Below are 15,856 nucleotides of genomic sequence, written 5' to 3' on the forward strand. Positions count from 1 at the left end.
ACTCGCCCGGGCCCGCACTGCAGCATGCGCACCAATCTGCCGAAGGGCAGCCCGCTGTGCTGCTGCAGCGCAGCGGGTGTCCAGGCGATGCCTGGCTGACACAGCGCGTGTGGCAGCAGTGAGTGCCCCTGTTGCCCTGGTCTGCGACCGCAACAGAGCAGCCACTGTCTGGACGGCATCACTGATCAGCCGGCCACTCGCGGCATGTGAGGCCCCGAACTCGCGCACACTACTAGCCAGGGACTTGATCGCCTCAGGCATCCGTGCCACTACCCCCATCAGCTCGGTGTGCCGGCGATCCGAATCCTGGGCCATTTGATCGAGGTGGCGCGCCTCCTCTGAGTTGAACGTGGCCGGACTGGAGTCCGGACTCGCCCGCTGGGGAGCAGGGGGCAGAGCTGCCCAACCCTTGCCACGTTGCCGGCGGCGACTGGGCCCAGCAACTGCACTCCCCTCCGATCCTTCCCCCCTCTGGGGGGAAGGCCGCGGACCAACCGCAGCCCTCCTGGGTTGCTGGACGCCACTGGTCCCAACAGCTCCACTCCCCTCCGACACTTCCTCCAGGCTCTCCTCCAGGGAAGACGTGTCCACTACTTCGGCATCTGCAGCCGGACCTGAGTGCTGCCCTGATGGTCCGCCTTCCTGTTCCTCCTCCTCCTCCTCCTCCTCCTCCTCGGAGGGGCTGTCACTGGCAGCTTCAGGGAGCTCCTCATCACCAGCTGAAAGCAGGAAGGCACAAGAGTAGCTTTAGAGTGAGGAGAGGGCGTCAGCGAGGGAGGCATGACTGGTGGCATTCAGCGCATTGGTCGGACAGTGGCAAAGGAGGTAGATCGGATGCGCAAGTGCGACGAGAGAGGTCCAAAAGGTGATGTCCATACCATTGTGGCCCAGAAGAGGGTCGGCATCTCCACAGGCGACAGGCCCAATCACCCGGGCTCCCATGAGGCGACTCACGCGCTCCTCCAGGGGAGTGAGCTCCTGGATCTGGGGGCGGCCTCCCCCGGTCTCCTCCTGGTGCCTTCGGTTGTTGGCAAGTTTTGCCTGCAAGAGAAAGGACAGCCTGTAAGTACGGTGTGTAGCCCTGATGTGGTGTGCACTGCCTCCCATGGTGGAATAGCTTGGCCAGTGTGTAGCCCTGATGTGGTGTGCACTGCCTCCCATGGTAGAATAGCTTGGCCAGTGTGTAGCCCTGATGTGGTGTGCGCTGCCTCCCATGGTGGAATAGCTTGGCCAGTGTGTAGCCCTGATGTGGTGTGCGCTGCCTCCCATGGTGGAATAGCTTGGCCAGTGTGTAGCCCTGATGTGGTGTGCGCTGCCTCCCATGGTGGAATAGCTTGGCCAGTGTGTAGCCCTGATGTGGTGTGCACTGCCTCCCATGGTGTAAAGTGCAGAATGTGCAATTGATGTTCATGACTGTCCCATAGCTGCTGGCTGAGGGCTGGCCATTAGAGCTTTCAGGTCCCTTTGCCCATCATGTCAGGTGTACATGCGAGGATGAGGAGGAGACTGGAAAGGGTACTCACCCTGACAATCCTGGTCAGGTCATTAAACTTCTTCCGGCATTGGACATTGTCCCTGGGGGCATCGCCGGTGGCCGACACCCAGCGGGTGACCTCCCTCCAGGGTTTCCTATAGACGCTGGTGGGAGGCTTCCTGCCAGTGTCCGGGAACAAGATGTGCTGTCTCTTCTCCAAGGCCCTCACCATCACCTTCAAGTCATGGGCTGAGAAGCGCAGGGCACGCTCACGGGCCTTCTGTACCGTTGCCATGGCTCCTTCTGATCACCAGCAGTGTTCAGGCCTAGCTGGAAGGCTGCAGTGTGCAGGCCGTTGCAGCAGACCAAGTCGACCCTTCTCCCTTTAAGAGCTGGCCGGCGCCACGGTGTCTGCTGTCAATCAAGAAATGACCGCACCTGCGCTGCGCCCGGCCTCGGCGCTATCCCTCAGCACCGCCGGCTTAGCGCCTAAAGATAGGCGTGCATCGCCAGTTTTAGCGCTCAAGCAACCTCTTAGGGCGAAGCTACTGAATATCGGCGAAGGGCCCTCGACTTTGCGCCGGGCGCAAACTTTAGCGCCCGCCCGACTTTACCGCCCCAAAACTGGCTATACTGAATTTCTAGGCCACAGTGTTACAAATAGTAATAGAGAACATTCATCATGGTTGGCCAAAAGGTTCCTGTCCAAAATACTATCACATAAGGTCAGAGTTGAGTGTCGTAAGTGGACTATTACTAAAACAGAACAGAATAGTCATTCCACAGGCTCTATGTCAAGACATGCTCAAAAGGATTCATGAGGGACACCTCGGAATTGAAAAATGCAAAAGGAGAGCAAGAGACACTGTTTATTGGCCTGGCATAAATAAGGACATTGAGAACATGATAGACAAATGTGAGACATGTCAGAAACACCAAAACAAACAAGCAAAGGAACCAATGATAGTAGCTGACATACCAACAGCACCATGGCAAAAGGTTGGTATGGACCTTTTTCTTTTAAATGGTAAAGAATATCTAATAGTGATTGACTACTATTCTAACTATCCTGAGATGGCGCTGCTCTCAAGCACCACAGCAAGCAGTGTCATAATGCATGTGAAATCCATCTTTCCAGACATGGAATTCCCAGGATTGCCATTAGCGACAATGGTCCGTGCTTCAACTGTAAGGAGTGGCAACAGTTTGCAGCACAGTATGACTTTCAGCACATCACATCCAGTCCTCTGTATGCTCAGTCGAATGGTAAGGCAGAGAAAGGTGTTCAAGTTCTCAAGCAGCTACTGGAGAAAGCGACAGAAAGCAAGTCTGATCCTTATCTCGCCCTGCTGATCTACCGAGCCTCACTTTTAGACTCTGGTTCTTCACCTGCTGAACTACTAATGGGTCACAAGTTGCGCACCACGCTGCCCTGCTGTGCAAATGAAAAGCAAAGTAAGGAACTAAGACAGAGACTTCAACTGTTAAAGCTGAAACAGACATCATACTATGACAAGTCATCCAAAACTCTAAAGCCATTGACAAGGGATGATGTTGTCAGGATTGAGGATCCAGATACATGGAACAGGAAAGCTACAGTTCTTGAGGAAGTACGACCAAGGTCATACACTGTTAGAACTGAGGAAGGACAGATTCTCAGGAGGAACCGCCGTTCCCTCCTGAAAACACAAGAAACTATCCAAGAGCAGATTGATGACAATGCTGCAACTGAATCTTATCATTCACCACCAGACCAATCTCATGAAAACACATCAGACTTACCCATGCTGAGAAGATCCACACGTGAAGTAAAAAAGCCTGATAGACTTAATCTTTGAGTATAATGTAAAGCTTTGAAAATGTGTTGACTGTTGTGAAAATGTTTATGTTTATAGAGCACTAATAAAAGTGCTACTGATATCATCTTTATCGTTTTTCTTGAAAGTTGATTGATATTGATTTTGTTAACCTCAAAGAAAGGGGGATGTAATGATCAATAACATTTCATTCTAGAGTGGTACACTAGATGGAGCCGTAGAGCTGTATAGAGCTGTATATTTAGTTGTATGTGTTTAAGACTACACTACCCATGATGCACTAGACTACCCACAAGGCAGTAGTCAAGATGGCTGCCTGCACACAGAAGTACGCATGCTGAATCTCTACAGATGCTGTACCTAGAGAACGTGTACTGAATAAATGACTAGCTAGAAGCTAGCTGTTCATAATAATAATATCTAGTTATTAATGAACATAACACTACCCATCTCCAGTTGACCCCAGGAACGCTATCTCATTGTCGTCGTCCTCTGATATTTCAGCAACCGCAGGTGTGGATCAGCAAACTGCAGCAAAATGTCCCTTTTTCTGGCAATTCCTGCAGCTAACATCTTTGGCTGGACAGATTTGTCTATTGTGTGTACTCCGGCCACACCATCTGCAACTCTGCTTTTGTGGTTGGAAATGTGTTCCAGTTTGAGTTCCAGTGCGAGGCCTCTGTACATATTCATGTGAGTCAGTTTGTCTTGATTTGGTAGAAAAATGTTTTTGGGGACTGATTGTCGGGGGGTACTTATGGTTTCAATGGACTCCTCCTCCTCATTACTATCTTTCTGAAGCATTGATTGCTGTTTCTTTATTTCTTCACTTTGGAAAATGTGTGTTTTTGCTTTGTCAACCGTGAGGTCTGGATCCATCTGTAATTTTTCAGAGCGTTTAAGATCCCTTAGTCCAACAACCAATCTGTCATGAATTAGTTCGTCCCGCATAGCTCCATATTCACAGTGTTCTATGAGCTCATATAGCGTTTTGATGAAGCTATCACCCGATTCCCCTCTCTCCTGCACGCACCTATGGAATCTTGCGCGTTCGAATATCAAATTCCTCTGCGGGATGAAATAATTAGACAACTCCGTTTTAACTGTGTCATAGCTTTTCAGTTGATCAGCCGTAATATTCCTGCACCGGACGATCGCTTCAGCCTCCGCTCCCGTGGAATATAATAGCGTGTTGACCTGTTTTTCCTGTGACTGTTTATCAAGGCCTGAAGCCTGTCTGAAGCGTTCAAATCTGCTCAGCCACAACGGCCACTCTTCCGGCCGTGTAAAGTCAAATTCGGAGGGGGGTGAAATCTGAAAGAATGCAGGACTTTGAGTGGCCATGATAGTAAGCAACGTGGGGTAAGTACACTTTTTTTTTCTCAGTCTCTCTTGTTTATCTCCATCCTGGTGTAACTAGCTACTATGCTACACCTGTGTCATAAACTTTCACTCACCGGGAGCTGACTGGTTTCACTGGGAAAGTTAGTTCCATTGACGCGGACAGTCTTTAACAAGGGTATTTCGGGTACTTGCCACTTCTGTCACCATGTAATGTACTCAACACACGGACACACGGACATGGGATGTATTCCTTCAGCCATCAACACGAGGCTTCTTTATTTATTCCCTTTCTCTGTTTACCCTCCGTCGCCCCCTACCGGGGTGGAGGGTAACTATCACCACAAGGTGGACCTGCAATCCCTCGTGACAATGGCTGGGCCCTCAGAATGGCCAGGTTGTGCAGCATGCAGCACACAACAATGAAAAGGGAGACTCGATCAGGGGAGTACTGCAGGGCTCCTTCAGAGCGGTCAAAGCAGCGGAACCGTTGATTTAGCACCCCGATAGTCTGTTCGATCAGGTTCCTGGTGGCGCTATGGCTATCATTGTATGCATGCTGAGCAACAGTGTTGGGGTTGCGGAGGGGTGTCATCAGCTAGGTGGCGAGTGGATAACCCTTGTCGCTGAGCAGCCAGCCGTGAGCTTCATGCAGTGGGTGGGCATTGACGGCAATGATGAGCTGTCTGTTCTCGCACACCAACTGAACATTCAAAGAGTGGTAGGCTTTGCGGTTATGGAGGATCTCTGCATTGTAATGAGGTGCCCGCAATGCCACATGGGTGCAGTCAATGGCACCCTGAACCATGGGGAAGCCCGCTATCCTTGCAAGCCACATGAGCGTTCATCCTGTTTCTCCCTGGTCATGGGGAATGAGATGTATTCCCTTCTCCTTCTGTACAGAGCATCTGTCACCACCCAGATGCAGCAATAGATGCCAACTGCAAAATGTTTGCAATATCCCCTATTGAAGCCTGGAAGGAGCCGCTGGGATAGAAATTGAGAGCGACTGTGACCTTCACTGCCATTGAGAGAGACGTCTTTGTCCTGAGGTTTGGCTGCAGGAGGTGGCAAAGCTCTGTGACCACCTCCTTGCTGAAGCGGAGCCTTTTAAGACACTGCTCCTCTGACAGATGAATGTTAGAGAACTGCTCCCGGAATACCCTGGGAGGGTAAGGCCTCCATTTGAGAGCCCTGTTGGCCCTCCCACCTCTGGCCACATTTTCCAATCTTTGTCTCTGCCTCCGCTGTCTCCGACAGTGATGCTAGAGGGCGAGGTCCAGTGCCAGTACAGCCCCCACTAAGTGTTGGAAATTTTGCAGTATCTAATGTAACACAAATGAAAGTAATAAATTTTTCTCAGGAGCCAAACTCTTTCAAGTAGGGAAACTTCAAATCGGTCAAAACACCTGTCTGCTTCTGTTAAACTGACAAGGCAGCATTGACTAAAAAAAAATGGACGATCACTCCTTTAAATTGCACTCCTCCAGCTCTCAGCCAACTGCAAACCACCTCCTCTACCTGTCCTTCCTAACGGCAGGCGCTGAGGCAGGGGATGAGAATGAATTTCTGGTCCGGGGCGCTACTGGGGCATTGCCCGGCTGGATGACATCACGATCTCCGGCTGCAGGCGGGTGTGGCGATAATGGTTAGCACCGCCGCAAACCACCAGGTGAATTTTGCTGGCAGCGCTAACATCACCGCGCCCGGGTGACAAATCATTTGCGCTCCCCGGAGTCGCTAATGGGAGGTGCCAAGGTACCGAATTTCTAGCCCCAAGGGGGAAAAATTCGGTATCAACCATTTTGGGGCGCTAACATCGCCTGGGCGCTAATTTTACCGCCCGGCGCTAATTTGCACCGGCGACCGCAAAATTCAGTTTTAGCGCCCCAAGCGGGAGGTGGAGTGCTAACCTTGAATATCAGGGCGGTGCGTTCTGCAGCGCTACGCACTGGGCCACAAAGTGCTGCTGCATGGAAGGGCTCTTCCCCTCATTAAAAGGGAGGGCCCAAGCCCACAACTCTGTGGGGCCCTACCTGGACCACCAGGGAGCGGGGTGCCATGCCAGCATCGCGGCACTCAAGAGGAGTGCCAGGCTGCCAGATAGCGGCATGGACAGAATTTAGTGGGAGTTGTTAGCGACGCCGCGCCCGGGCGAAAGGTCATTTGCGCCCTGCTAAAGTACCCAATTGTGTCTTTCCTCATAACTCAGTCCCCTGACATTAGAATCAGTCTGGTGGCTCCACTCTACACTTCCACCAGTGTCTCTCTTGTGTCTTGGCTACCAGATAAAATGGTGCCTGGTTCCATTCTTATCTATCTAATCTTAGCCAGAAAATCACCTGCAAAGGCTTCTCTTCCCGTTCCCACATCATTACCTCTGGTGTCCCCCAAGGATCCATCCTTGGCCCCCTCCTATTTCTCATCTACATGTTGCCCCTTGGCGACATCATCCGAAAACACAGCGTCAGTTTCCATATGTACGCTGACAACACCCAGCTCTACCTCACCAGCTCTTCTCTCGAACCCTCCACAGTCTCTAAATTGTCAGACTGCTTGTCCGACATCCAGTTCTGGATGAGCAGAAATTTTCTTCAATTAAATATTGGGAAGACCGAAGTCATTGTTTTCAGTCCCCACCACCAACTCCGTTCCCTAGCCACTGACTCCATCCCTCCCCCTAACATCTGTCTGAGGCTGAACCAAACTGTTTGCAACGTTGGTGTCATATTTCACCCTGAAATCAGCTTCCGACCATATATCCGCAGCATAACAAAGACCGCCTACTTCCACTTCCGTAACATTGCCCGTCGCTGTCCTTGCCTCAGCTCCTCCATTACTGAAACCCTCATTCATGCCTTTGTTACCTCTAGACTTGACTATTCCAACACACTCCTGGCTGGCCTCCCACATTCTACCCTACATAAAATTGCGGTGATAAAAAACTCAGCTGCCCGTGTCCTAACTCGCACCAAGGCCCGTTCGCCCATCACCCCTGTGCTCGCTGACCTACATTGGTTCCCGTTTAAGCAGCGCCTCGATTTCAAAATTCTCATTCTTGTTTTCAAATCCCTCCATGACCTCGCCCCTATCTCTGTAATCAGCTTCAGCCCCCCAAGATATTTGCGCTTGTAGTGTATGTACCTTTAAGAGGGAACTACTTTTACGGCTCCTGTATACTGTAGTACCGGCAGTGACCACACCTGTATATAAGCCTTGAGCAAGCCTCTGTACCCCCAGTCTTGAGACTACCCTACTCCAGTAAATACCTGTTGATTGTTAAGTTACACCATCCGTGTGGTTATTGAAAAACATCATACTCTCCGAATCACGGATCTAACAGTGGCGCCGAGTGTCGATTCGAATCTACCTGCAACTCTGCATTTCCCTTCGAGGATTCGCTCCAGGAGGGCGGAGGAAGAAAGTCGAGGCCAGAAGCACGGGCGTCGACCACGAGCAACCGCCCAGTCGTCCGACAGAGAGTGAACATCGCAGGGGAGGCTGTGGAGAGCCGGGCTTGGTTCCCCAGCCACGACGATCAGCAACAGACTGATGACAGGTACAGCGCAGACCCTCCCCGGACAGCGGCAGCTGGAGCCCGACGGCGGAGAAAAAGCCGAGCAGCGTCGATGGGGTAAGATAGAGGGTGAAGCGCACAGGGCGCAGCCGGGGGTTGAAAACCGAGTGGCGTCGAGGAAAAACAAAACGGAGAGAGGGTAAAGCAGTAGCCGGGTTCAGGACCGAGCGGCAGAAACGGGAAAGGCGCACAGAAAAAAAAAAATGCGCAGAGCACAGCCAGGGCTCAAGGGCTGAACAGTGTCCACGGGGAGAAGAAGGGAGAGCGCGGGAGACGCCATTGAGCTGCGGAGAAGAAGGAAGAGCGCGGGAGGCACCATTTTCAGAAGCCGCAGCGGAGAAGGAGGGCGAGCGCGGGAAGAAAGGAAAGCGTGGGAGACGCCATTTTGTGCCAGCGGAGAAGAAGGGAAAGCACAGGAGACGCCATTTTTGACAGTTAAATCACACCCAGGGATGCCGAAGAGTGGCAGTATCTCTACGTTCGACAATGAAGTCGAAGATTGGGCGACATATGTGGAATGTATTGAGGTGTACTGCAGGGCGAATGAAGTGCCAGATGCTAGGAAAGCACTGGTTTTGTTAAATTCCATGGGTGCAAAAACTTATGGGTTACTGCAAAACCTAATAACCCCAGAGAAGCCTGTGAACAAGAATTTCTACAGGAACACTTAAACCCCACACCGCTGCTGATAGCAGAACGATTTAAGTTCCATAAAAGGAACCAACACAAAGATGAAAACAATGCTGAGCACTTAATGGAACTGCACAAGCTATCAAAACACTGCCAGTTTGGAGTGGGACTAGCAGATACATTAAGGGACAAGTTTGTGTGTGGGCTGCAAAGTGAAGGAACCCAGAAATGGCTTCTATCAGAAAAGGATCTTATGCTGGACAAGGCTTTCAGTATGGCAGTATCACACGAAGCAGCCGCAAGGGGCGCTGCAGAGATACAACGGAGACCGCAAGAATATGGCACCAATGAAATGTCCTATGGAACAGGGAAGTGTTATCGCTGCGGCAGAACAACACACGACCAGAAGGATTGTTGGTTCAAGGACCAAGTGTGCAGACAGTGTGGAAAAGCGGGACACATAGCAAGAGTCTGCAGGTCTGGGCAGAAAACCAACAGCAAGAAATCTCCACAGGAGAAGTACAAAAAGGTACACAAGGTGAAGGACAGTAGTTCAGGCAAACAGAAAAGTGACACAGTCTCTGGAAGCAAGGAGCTGGGTTGTCTGAAACTACATAAGGTAACCAAAATGGAGGATCACCAGACTATCTGGGTTACACGCAAGATAGACGGAGTCCAAGTGAAAATGGAATTGGACACAGGATCAGCCCTAACAGTCATAAACCAAAGGGACTACAAGCGGCTATTTTCACATATACCCTTGAAAGCTACAGAGATTGTCTTGAAGACATACACGGGGCAAAAAGTCTACCCCAAAGGAAAAATAAGGGTGAAAGTGATATACAAAGGCCAGGAAATACCTAAAATGGACATATATGTATTGCCAGATGGAGGACCACCACTGCTAGGACGTGAATGGATCCGGAAGATACAATTAGACTGGCATTCCATACAGGCACTGAAGGTTGAGGCCAAAAAGGATGACGACGTCACACCTGGACGACAGTCAAAAATGCTAACTGATGCAAAAGAAGTGCTCCAGGAGGGACTCGGAACACTAAAACGCATAACAGCAATGATTAAAAGAGAGGAAAATGCAAGCCCAAAGTTTCTTAAGGCCAGACCAGTGCCTTATGCGATCAGACCAGCTGTTGAAGCAGAGCTGGAAGGGTTGGAACGTTCAGGAGTACTGTCCAAAGTAGACTGGAGCGAGTGGGCTACACCCATCGTTCCTGTAATGAAGAGGTCGTTGAGTAATACGCCTGGGGAACCAAAGAAGGTCCGCATCTGTGGGGATTTTAAGGTGACAGTGAACCCAGTCCTTCACACGGTACAATATCCACTTCCACAAATTGAGGATATTTTCGCCTCACTATCTGGAGGTAAACGCTTCACCAAAATTGATCTAGCCCAGGCGTACTTGCAAATGGAGGTAGAAGAAGCCTCGAAACAATACCTTACGATCAACACTCATAAAGGTCTCTATCAATACAACCGGCTGGTGTTCGGGGTAACATCGGCTCCGGCTATTTGGCAAAGGGCGATGGATCAAGTCCTGCAAGGGATTCCAGGGACCCAGTGTTATTTGGATGACATCCTGGTCACGGGCGAAAATGACAGTGATCACCTCGCCAACTTGGTGAAGGTGCTCACCAGATTAAAGGAATATGGGCTACGAGCTAATCGCCACAAGTGCGAGTTTTTCCAGAAGCAGATCTCGTATTGTGGCCATGTCATCGATGAAGAGGGGTTACACAAGTCCCCTGAAAAGATTGAGGCAGTAGTCAAGGCTCCAGCACCGGAAAATGTGTCACAACTGAGGTCGTTCCTCGGGCTGGTAAACTACTATCATAATTTCTTTCCAAATTTGTCCACGGTATTACACCCACTGAACACCCTACTGCAAACAGGGGTACCATGGAAGTGGAATGACGAACGTAGACGAGCTTTCCAGAAGTGTAAAGAATTGATCACATCAAAAGAGGTGTTGGCCCATTTCAACCCAGCACTACCAATTCGTTTGGCATGTGATGCATCACCCTATGGTATTGGAGCGGCGCTGTCGCACAAATTCCCAGACGGGTTGGAGAGGCCAGTAGCCTTTGCGTCTCGGTCACTAACCTCAGCTGAGCGCAACTACACCCAGATTGACAGGGAGGCCCTCAGCCTAGTATGGGGAGTAAAAAAATTCAACCACTATCTGCATGGGCAGAAGTTCACCTTGCTGACTGACCACCAACCACTTGTCTCCATCTTTAATCCTAAGAAGGGCGTTCCAGTGATGACTGCACAACGGTCACAAAGGTGGTCCCTGTTTCTAGGGGTGAATCAATATGAAATAGAATATAAAGGCACGAAACAGCATGGAAAAGCTGATGGGCTATCGTGCCTGCCACTGCCTACTGTGGAGGAAGCACCAGCAGTGGACCCTATCGAGATATTTTATTCATCAATAATTGAACGATTGCCAGTAACGAATGCGGATATAGAGAAGGAGACCCGCAATGATCCGACGCTGTCTCGGGTATATGATTTGACGGTGAGGGGATGGCCAACACATGGCGACTCACTGTTGCCAGCATTCTCATCCAGAAGACAACAGCTGTCAGTATGCCAGGGGACAGTGATGTGTGGATCCAGAGTGGTGATTCCACCCAAGCTAAGGGAGAGAGTGCTAAATGAGCTTCATGAAGGTCATCTGGGGGGAGTGAAAATGAAAAGCCTTGCTAGGGCTTATGTGTGGTGGCCGGGAATCGATCAACAAATTGAAGACCTAACCAAGAGCTGCTCAGGATGCCAGAAGGTCCAAAATGCACCACCACATGCCCCTCTACACCCATGGGAGTTGCCCTCCTCTCCATGGCAACAGGTGCATATTGATTTCGCTGGTCCATTCATGGACTCAATGTTCTTAATAGCAGTGGATGCTCATTCAAAATGGCCTGAGGTGATAAAAATGTCCTCAACCACTACAGAGAAAACGATTGCAGTCCTACGGACCATATTTGCCAGGAACGGCTTGCCAGAGCAGATTTGCTCTGATAATGGACCACAGTTTGTGTCCGAAGAGTTTCGAAAATTTATCAGAATGAATGGGGTAAGGCATTACACATCCGCCCTGTATCATCCAGCCACAAATGGATTGGCTGAGAGGTTTGTACAAGCCTTTAAGAAGGCGATAAAGGCCATGTGCGATGATGAATTTCCACTACAGCATAAGGTGGACAATTTCTTATTAGCCTACCGAAATGCGACACATGCAGTTACCAACCAGACCCCGGCCATGATGTTCTTTAACCGAAGGCTGAGATCTCGTCTGGACTTGCTCAGACCAAATGTGTGAAGAAATGTTGAGGATAGACAATTCCAGCACATCAATGAGAAGCCGACAAGGAGCTTCAACGTAGGACAACCAGTCTTGGCCCGTGACTACCGAACAGAGAAATGGCAACCCGGAACGATATGCACAAGGCAGGGGCCATTAATGTACACAGTGGATGTCGGGGAGAACATTGTGAGATGCCACGTCGATCAGATCTTAGCGTCACAGGAACGAGTCAACCCCATGTCTCGTGTACCTGGGGATGAACCCGACATACCGGTAGCATCTACCTCTGAACCAGTAGCAGTGGAAACCGATGAACTAACCGACGAAAAGGGGCCAGAATCTCCTCCGCACCAAGAACAAGAACCTCAGGAAAGGCGCTATCCCGAAAGGATCAGGAAGCTGCCCCAAAGACTGAATCTATAAATGGACTATTGTTGTTTAATGTACATGTTAAAGTGTTAATTGTTATTTGAATATTATGGGTACTGCTAATCTAAAAGGGGAGGAATTGTAGTGTATGTACCTTTAAGAGGGAACTACATTTACAGCTCCTGTATACTGTAGTACCAGCAGTGACCACACCTGTATATAAGCCTTGAGCATGCCTCTGTACCCCCAGTCTTGAGACTACCCTACTCCAGTAAATACCTGTTGATTGTTAAGTTACAGCATCCGTGTGGTTATTGAAAAACATCATATTCTCCGAATCACGGATCTAACAGCGCTCCTCTAATTCTGGCCTCTTGAGCATCCCTGATTATAATCACGCAACCATTGGTGGCCGTGCCTTCTGTTGCCTAGGCCCTAAGCTCTGGAATTCCCTGCCTAAACCTCTCTGCCTCTCTACCTCTCTTTCCTCCTTTAAGACGCTCCTTAAAACCTACCTCTTTGACCAAGCTTTTGGTCACCTGCCCTAATTTCTCCTTAGGTGGCTAGGTGTCAATTTTTTGGTCTTTTTATACTCCTGTGAAGCGTCCTGGGACGTTTTACTGTGTTAAAGGCACTATATAAATACAAGTTGTTGTTGTTGTTGTAGGCGGTGCATTGTGTTAAATTTCAGGCAATCAACAACAGTCTTTTTGTTGCAATCAACAACAGTCTAAGACAGACCAGTAACAGTGTCTCGGAAACAATCTTTAGACCTGAAATGTTAACCCTGTTTCTCTCTCCACGGATGCTGCCTGGCCTGCTGAGTATTTCCAGCATTTCCTGTTGTTATTTCAGATTTCCAGCATCCACAGTATTTTGCTATTGTATTACTACAGATCTTACTGGCTCAGTATACATCAGAATAAATATTTGCATCCATCCGTCTTGTTATATTTGCCACTTTTCCTTTTCCTTTTGGGCTTCCAATAAAGAATGGGCGCCTATTCTAATTATTCGGAAACTGTGATATTTGCTCAGATTATATTTTAAAACTGAATTTTTTTCTAATTATAATTCCAAAAATACAATTTTAGCATGAATAAACCTCTAATTCTATTCAAATTTTTTTTAGGCTGTTTCATTTGCTTATCTTTGGCGCTCTCGGTAAACCGCGTGAGTCGGTGGAGACCACAGGTTCCATTCTGTCCACCTGGGTCCTGCGGTCCCAATCCCGGGCGCTTTGCTGACCGGCTGCTCCAAAGATTTACAGTCGCCACTCTCCCGTCCTGTGGCTTATTCGTTTTTCATTTGCAATCGAATTTGTTCAACTTTAATTCTTAAAAAAGGCGGTGCTTTAGCTTTAACGCCGCTGCTTTCAATTAAAGGTTCAAATATTTCACTGAAAAAATATATATACAGATCCAAGTGCAACAAATATTTTATCCAAAAACCCTTGCATTTATTCACCATTGTCAGCAATAGAACACGACACCATATATTCGAAGTACTTCTTCATCACTTCGCTGGCTCCCAGGATTTCTAGTCAGGAACATTCATCATTATGGTACCTAAAATATTTGGTAATCCATTTTTCCTCTTAACATACAAATCCCGTTCCTCATTTCGCTTCCCCACACACTCGCTCACCCATTCGGAGCTGGTTAAAGATATTACAGCACTGTGTACATTACACGTACCCATTCCCAAAGTAAGAAGAAATAAATTGCGGACAGCTTGTGCTGCAGTTGCTGCCGTGATAACTCAGGTTAGTTAGGAATAACCATGTTAGGTTGATTATATTGTACAGAATTTTAGTTGGTACTCACATCAAGGAAAATCGACATGCCTTTCTTCAGCTGGAGCGGAGATCTGGCATCACAATCTGATGCTTCTGTTGGAAAAGGAAGTATTTCCGGACAAGCCATGATTTAATAGATTTACTATTTTTTTTAAAACGAACAAACTTGATGGCTTTGTTCGTCTGAATTGAGGCTTAGTGAAATATTAAGAAAAGCAGCACAACTCTGTGCAAATGTCTTCCTGACGACTGTCTGCGATTTGTTGCTGCTGTGGTTTGGCTTTGCTCTGGAGAGAGTGCTGCTGCTGCCCGCAGTTCACTGAAGGTATCGGAACTGTGCTGTCACTCGCACGCACTCATTCACAAGTCGGAGCCTCCCAGCTCACAAGCATTATCCTGTGCATAACCGAGCAAAGATACTGCTGGCTCCACACAACCTCCGCTCAAAAAACACTGTGGCGCTGGCTGGGCACATTATTACCACAGCATGCAGCACACAGCTCTCTCCTGTTCTGTCTGTCTCTCACCCCTTCTCTGCTCACCGCTTCATTTTCTCTTCATCTCCTCATAGTACATTTTCTCCCCCTTTAGTTTGATCTCTCCTTTTCTGGTTTGTGTGTTTTTTTTTTCCTGATTTGCTCTTTCTTGCTCCTCTTTCCTGGTTCTCCTTTTTTCATTTACTTTTTCTCCTTTACTGGTTTTCTCTCACTTTGAGCGTAATTTTGACTTTAGCCGATAGTGTAAAACAGGCAATATCATTGCAACCGCCCGAAAAACATCTGTCCCAATTTTCACTTCCATTGAAGTCAATGCAAATGAAAATTGGGACAAATGTATAACCCGCAGCTGGATCAACATTGCCTGTTTTACACTATCCACCCTGTCAAAATTACCCCCTTTCTCCTTTTCTGGTTTTCTCTTTATTTCTTTCTCACTCGCCATCCTTTTTCGATTTGTTCTCTCTCTTTATCTGTCTCTCTCCCCTCTTGTAGTTAAACGTTTGGTAAAATAATGACATCTGCAGTATTGCATTTGATACTATCAATCTGTTATTTCTAATTAACATGTTCTTGTGGTTTATAGTCTATGCCACAGACTGATATAATAGCTATTTTAGTCTAAGATATCATGAGAGGGCTCATGCCATATCCAGCGAGTTGAACACAGTAACAATAGTTTTTGTCCAACCCCCAGGCAATGCTACAAATCCACAAATTATGTGTATAAAGCCACACTTTGGTTTGCAGGGAGCAAGGGCACACTGATGGGATGGTCCATGACATTGAGCATGAAATAAATATCTGAGCAAAGCCCAAAAACTTAACAGTTGCATTTGTGACTTTTGATCAAGATTTGTGCGTATTCAATTGTTCCAATATTGCTAAATCTGTGCAAGTAAAACCGTGTTAATTTGGCACAATGGTAACTGGGTCATAATATGAAATCACATTCATGAGAAGTGGTTCTGTGATGTAACTGGAGTATTAGATAAGACTGGCTACAATAACTGGTTGCACGTACA

The 15,856-nt window shown here is 48.4% G+C and overlaps 1 protein-coding gene across 1 annotated transcript in view; it reads right to left on the reverse strand.

Annotated features, from left to right (window-relative positions):
- necab1 (N-terminal EF-hand calcium binding protein 1) overlaps positions 1–14,799 on the reverse strand; it is a 438,822-nt gene extending 424,023 nt beyond the window's left edge. The window contains exon 1 of the mRNA XM_085992697.1: positions 14,363–14,799. Coding sequence (XP_085848823.1) covers positions 14,363–14,461 — 99 coding nt within the window. The 5' untranslated portion in view covers positions 14,462–14,799. The remainder of the gene's footprint in view (positions 1–14,362) is intronic.
- Between the last annotated feature and the right edge of the window lie 1,057 nt (positions 14,800–15,856).

Source organism: Somniosus microcephalus, chromosome 7, assembly GCF_052327205.1.
Source record: "Somniosus microcephalus isolate GS21.2 chromosome 7, FLI_Smic_1.0, whole genome shotgun sequence".
Lineage (NCBI taxonomy): Eukaryota > Metazoa > Chordata > Chondrichthyes > Squaliformes > Somniosidae > Somniosus > Somniosus microcephalus.